Genomic DNA, 6,321 nt, shown 5'->3' with positions numbered 1-6,321 from the left:
AAGGGAACTGGCTAAGTATCTAAAGAAGAAGAAAATTGCAGGGCTCTGGGGAAAAGATGGGAAAGTGGCACTAAGTGAATTGCTCTTGCAGAGAGCCAGCACAGACAGGATGGGCTGAATGGCCTCCTGTGCTGTAACAATTCTTTGATTCTATGAAGAGAGAAACAAGATTGAGAAATAAACAAACCGCAAAGTGAAACAAAATGGCTGCAGAGGTCACAATCTAAAATTGTTGAACTCAATGTTGAGTCCAAAAGGCTGTAAAGTGCCCAGTCAAAAGACCAGGTGCTGCCCCTGAGCTTGTGTTGAGCTTCATTGGAACATTGTAGCAGGACAGGGACAGAAAGGTCAAAATGGGACAAGTGACTGGAAGCTCAGAGTCACCCTTGTAGAATGAGGTATTCTGCAAAGTCTGTGTTTGGCCTCCCCAATATGGAAGAGACCAGATCATGAGCAGTGAACACAGTAAACTAAATTTGCTGAGTGTGAGAGGATTAGTTACTGAGACTGGATGATTGAGAAAAACTAAGAGTATGAGTCCGTGAGCCAGTGGAAGTAAAGGCAATTATTGTTTAGAAATTGATTTGCCCCTAATTTTGCTGAGCACAACACGAAAAACTGAGTACAGAATATGAATTTAACCCTTTCAATACTGCTCTTCATAAAGGTTTATTGGGGACAGCAATTCTAAAGGTGTGTATCGAGAGTGCCTGTGTATGCCCACAGCACCTCAATTGAGCTGAGTGTAAGTCTGGTCTCAGCCTGGGACTGAGCTGCTGCCCACCCAGGACCATAGCCCCGCCCTTGGAGCGCAATGATTGACAGCTCGGCGGGCTCGCCGATTGGCCAGTGCTGCCTGTCACTCAAAGAAGCCGGTGTGTGTCAGTGAAGAGGGTGAGAGATTTACTCACAAAGCCACATGTGTGAGGCGAGTCAGGACTGGGGCATTGGGGCTGCTTAGTCAGTGCAACACTGCAGACAGATACAGTCAACACATAGCAGAGGAAGAGAGATAGCAACAGCTTCAATATTCCTGCAAACTAACTGCAACCAGAGAGAGAGAGAGAGCCGGCTTCACCTCAGCACTGGAAGGCGACAGACAGCAAAGCGACTAAAACCGGCTCCAGGAGCCCGGCACAGAGCCAGTGTAAAGCGGGCTGGAGATACAGCTTTCAGCCGGGGCTCCCGGTGCTCTCGCTGCCAATGTACCTGTCAACACAACCCGACCTCCTGACCAGCTGCAGCCCTACCAGGAAACTCATTGCATTGTGAAGCAAAACTTTTATTTATTGAACTGTTATTTTTTTTTCCCCAAATCACAAACTTTTCATCAGGTGTTCCAGTTAAAGGAACAGTTTTCTCTGTTAAACATTAAAAATGCAGGTTTTGGAGTATGCAATGAGCCCTTTGTTGTTTATTGACAGGGGGTCATTTTTCAGAAGAGTGTTTGCAGTCTTTCAGCTTCTCATACTGATGGGACTTCGCCTCAAGGCACGTTAGACTTGTCCATTTGTCCCTGTGTCTTTTTGTAAATTGGCGTATTAGAACAGGTCGTATTGCAAGTGCAAAAGTTTCAGATAAATTCCTTATTTCTCTGTGTGTTTATAGTTGGTTGATTTTGTCTTTCAGAGTGACTTTGCTGGTGAAGCCATTCATGTCGCAACTGCTACTGCTGGAGGTGAGAGGACAGTCCATCATCTGTCACCGTTTGGGTGGCTGGAGCTGGATGACAACAGCGGTGAGTGTAAGGAGTTTGGGTGTGTTAAACGATGCCACTACTGCCCCCACCATGCCAACACTCAGGCATGCTGCATTCATGTTTACGTGGCGAAAGGAAATTACCATTTGCAACTACAAATTGAGCCGCAGGTTAGAAATACAACGGGAGTCACCAAAACGCTAGAGGGTGCTCCAATACACAACTCCAGCTGCAAGTGAAGAAGGCTCTAACTTAGACTCTTGAGTGCCGAATTGAGAAGTACTTGGACGAGAACTCCAGCCATAACATTAACCATTATGGCAGAATCATTTTAATCACTTGTAAATAAAGGCATGAATTAATACTTAAACACATTTTAAATTTAACCTTAATTGTGTCTTTTTATTGAAAATTCTATACCATGTGACTAATTATCTAAAAGTCGATTACAGTGATAGCAAAATACTGCAGATGTTGGAAATCTGAATGCAAAAACAGAAAACACTGAAATATCATACAGGTCAGGCAGCATCTATGTTGAGGGCAAAAATCAACATTTTGGGTATAAAACTGAACCAGACTGTTTACAACCTCTGTGTCATATTTGACCCCAAGATGAGCTTTCAGCCACATCACGCTGTCACTTAGACCGTGTTTTTATAGCTCTGTAACATTGCCCATCTCTGTCACTGCCTCAGGTCTTCTGCTGTTAAAGCACTCATCCATGCCTTTATTATCTTTAGACTTGACTATTCTAATGCATTCCTGGTCAGCCTTCTACGTTCTACCCTCCATAAACTTGAAGGAACCCAAAACTCTGCTGTGCCCATGTCCTGCCTCACAACAAATCCCATTCACCTATTATTCCGGTGCTCGCTGACCTACACTGGCTGCTGGTTAAACGACACCTTGATTTTAAAATTCTCATCCTTATTTTCACATCGCTCCATGGCCTAGCAGTTCCCTATCTCTGTAATCTCCTCCAACCCACCTTCCTTCTGAGATATCTGTGCTCCTTTAACTCTGGCCTCTTGAGTATCCCTGAGTTTAATCACTGCACCATTGGTGCCTGTGCCTTCAGTTGCCTAGTCCCTAAGCTGTGGAACTCCCTCCCTAAACCTCTTTGCCTCTCTACCTCCTTTGTTCCTTTAAGACATTCTTTTACCAAGCTTTTGGTCATCTGCCTTAATATCTCCTTATGTGGCTCGGTGTCATATTTTGTTTTCCAATGCCTCTGAAGTGCCTTGAGTCATTTTATGTTAAAGGTGCTATATAAATACAAATTGCTGTTGCTGTAAGTCCTTCTTTTGAATTGACAAAGGGTTTATTGGCTGAACATGGACTATTGATTACAACAAAACTGTTTTACAATGGTAAAGGTCTGCCGTCTGTATGTTTGAATGTTAAAACTGAAATTATTTCTGCGCATGTTTGAGTATTAGTGCTAAAGCAACAAACAGTTGGTTAATCAATTACAAAATAATACATAATATCTTGGTACCCTTAAGCAGAAGTTTATTCCAGACTTGTAAGAAATAGTATTCATTGAATCTTAAGATTTAGAGATTGTGGTGCAAAGAGTGATCCATTTTAGCACAACAGCTGATATTCACAGACAATGCACTTGCTAGCAGAATCACTGGAAGGCAGTCAGGAGCAGGTAAATTGCACCTCAACTGCATAACAGCTTGCTGGTTTCTATGCCTCTTCAAAGTGTGAACGCCAAATTATTGAATTAGTTGGGCGCACAAGTAGAGGACATTAAAAAAATGATAATGCCAAGGGAATTTCTCTTGCATTAAAATGTGTCAATATGTTTTTCCAACCTTTTAAACAAGTTTCTCTTTTACATGGCTGGGTGCCTCAGGGGAATATTGAATTTATTTTTAAACTTCCATGCCTTCCCCTTAATCTAATGGGGTTGCTTTAAATAGAAGATCATTTTTTTTTTTAAGTTGTGTTGACCATGAGTTGTTGAAAGTTTTGGATAAATTATATTTTTAAGTAGAATGTATGATGCAGCACTTTTTTTAAAAAAAGTAAAACAGCTGTGTAGAATGGTGGCCTTGATTAACTTGTAGCCATTGTAATTTTAAAGTGAAGAAAGGTTGGAATGCTGCACCCTCGGGTTTGAAATGCTGTACTAATGCTCTGGAAATGAACTCACTTTGTCAGGTTTCAAGAGTTTGGGTGTTCAAATGTCAAGTCCATCACTAAATGCATGCTTAATTCATGAAGTAATCCTTTTTAGTGTATATGTTCAGCATCATTACATAGAATAATGAATGGGATTATTTTCCTCCATAATTAGTCATTAAGTAGATTATGTATCCTAGGAAACTTGAGTTTTGATTTACATGTAAGCTAAATTACACAATAAAAGCACAATCACAAATCAAATAGCTGAACATGTTACGGCACTAGCCCTGGTTTTTTAATCAATTGTCCAACTCAGCATCTACTGTTCTAATTATTTTTTCTGTTCAAAAATCACCTAAGAGCACCTACACTCTTGTATGTGCGATATTACATCTGCTTTCCTTCCGGAATATTATATATGTTAGAGCACAGGTGATAATGATCAATGAGCCATTTAAGGTATTGCTTACATTGTGTAGGGGGGATTCTCATAAACACTAAAGTTACTGAAAATATCCTCTTGCCTGTCTATAACCTCAATATTCAGTATTTATATAAAATAACCCAACAGCTGGATGTCATTACCTTATCTACACTATGTGCCATTTGTATAGACACACTTAATCGCCACAAAAAAAACCATGAAATTGCTTGTTCATCTCGATTCATGTAATAATTCCTGTTTTCAGCAACTTGATTCATATGCAGATTTACTGGTCACCTGGAGAGGAAAAAAATTTGGATAACCTTTGGCAAATACACACTATTCCTAGACATTACGATATATGATGTATTGCTTAGATGCTCTTTTAAATTCTGGTGATTCCTTCAACACATTGCATTTACATAGTACCTTTAATGTAGTAAAATGCCCCAGGGAGTTTTGCAGGGGCACGGTCAGACAATTTCTATCCAAGCTTTCTCACCTGGTTCAGGTCTAAGCACATAAAAAGTTATCTAAGGCATAACAGTTTAAAAACCAGCGTTGCAGTCAGATGCCGTGGGGCAAGATTTGGCACTTTATAATGTTATGGGGGCCATAAATATCAAAACTTCCATGTTTGATTCTTTTGTTTGCACTGAGTAAGCTGATCTCCATTAAAACAGCAGTTGTGGTGCTATAGCTGCCCTTGGGTAGGGAAGGGAAGAACCAAGCAATTTACCTGCTCCTGACTGCCGTCCAGTGATCCTGCTATCAAGTGCATTGTGTGTGATTATCGGGTGAGAACAACACTGTGCTTGGCTATGCTGTCACACTTGGTTAAATAATTGTTAATACTTGCAGTCTGGACTCCTAAAGAAGAATGGCCTCTTGGTTAAGGTATTGGTGGCCCAGATAGAGTCAATAGCTCCAAGAGATTGGGAGGAAAAGAAAATTTTATTCTTTAACCAACGTAGCAGTTGTACAGTTATGTTTCTTCCATATAAGATAAAGCACAAACTGAAATCAATTATGAAGGAGTGATCCATCACAATATAAACCACAGAAGTGAAACTCATGCACCTTATCAATAGTATTTCAGTTTCATACTTTTAAAAATTTGTGATGCAAAGCTTACATGAATGATTTTTGTGTTTCTTGATGACTCGCTTTTGTTACGTGATTTATTTTTCCATGAATGACTTAAACTAAAGAGTTGCATTAAAGGAAAGCCAATGACCTTTTATTGTTCATTCCAGACAAAAAGCATTGTCAGATTCTGCTTCAACTTGTTTTAAAGAACTGAGCCATGGAGAGGCAGGATGCAGCTTCATGGTTGTGATTTTCTTACATGGAAAGTTTACATTTCAGTTGAGCCCAGAGGGACATGCTAAGAAGGATTGACAGATGCAACTCCTCAGGAAAGAAAGGCAGAATCCAAGGTCCCCTCACCATTCACCACCACCCCACCCCCCTCCCCCCACAACTCCCCCAAGTTCTTAGATTTGGCAAAGGCCTAGGACAGGTTATCAGTAGTCGTAATTTCAAAATATTTTGTGAACAGGATGAGAAAGTGCAGTGGGTCAGGACAGAGAGGGAAGTTATGTCATTAATCTTTCATTTGCTTCTTGGTTTTCTTAAATACCAATGTATTTGAGTCCTAGATTCATGCTTCTGTAAAGGTCTTCAGTGTTCCCTCAATTTTCAATTTCACTTGCATGTTTCAATAAGTACTTGATCCTATCTGCACCAGGTACCAGTAGCTATGGATTTAAATAATTTACTATCAATTTTCCATGGATACCTGCCCAATAAGTGTAGCGCTGTATAGTTAATTTTATTATGTAATTTCTTTCAGTCCATGCTGCCATTTCACTGTGACAGTTTCCTGATCTGCCAATTCTTCTTTCCTTATATGTCTAGAGGTGTATTCTTGTGCTGCACATATTTGTTGTGTTTAAAGTTTTGATTCTAATATTTTCAAAGCTTTAAATGGCCTTATTGTAAATGTGATCTGCTTTCCATATTTTTTTAAAATTGATATGAATTTCTAAATGTATTT

General features: G+C 40.0%; 1 protein-coding gene across 1 annotated transcript in view; it reads left to right on the top strand.

Annotated features, from left to right (window-relative positions):
• The first annotated feature begins 814 nt into the window (after positions 1-814).
• adamts16 (ADAM metallopeptidase with thrombospondin type 1 motif, 16) overlaps positions 815-6,321 on the top strand; it is a 335,654-nt gene continuing 330,147 nt past the window's right edge. The window contains exons 1-2 of the mRNA XM_078535725.1: positions 815-871; positions 1,609-1,738. Of these exons, the coding sequence (XP_078391851.1) occupies positions 815-871; positions 1,609-1,738 (187 nt within the window). The remainder of the gene's footprint in view (positions 872-1,608; positions 1,739-6,321) is intronic.

The sequence above is a fragment of the Cetorhinus maximus genome, chromosome 3 (genome assembly GCF_964194155.1).
Source record: "Cetorhinus maximus chromosome 3, sCetMax3.hap1.1, whole genome shotgun sequence".
Classification (NCBI taxonomy): Eukaryota; Metazoa; Chordata; class Chondrichthyes; order Lamniformes; family Cetorhinidae; genus Cetorhinus; species Cetorhinus maximus.
The sequence above is the reverse complement of the archived record's forward strand: the minus strand, read 5'-3'. Positions and strand labels throughout refer to the sequence as shown.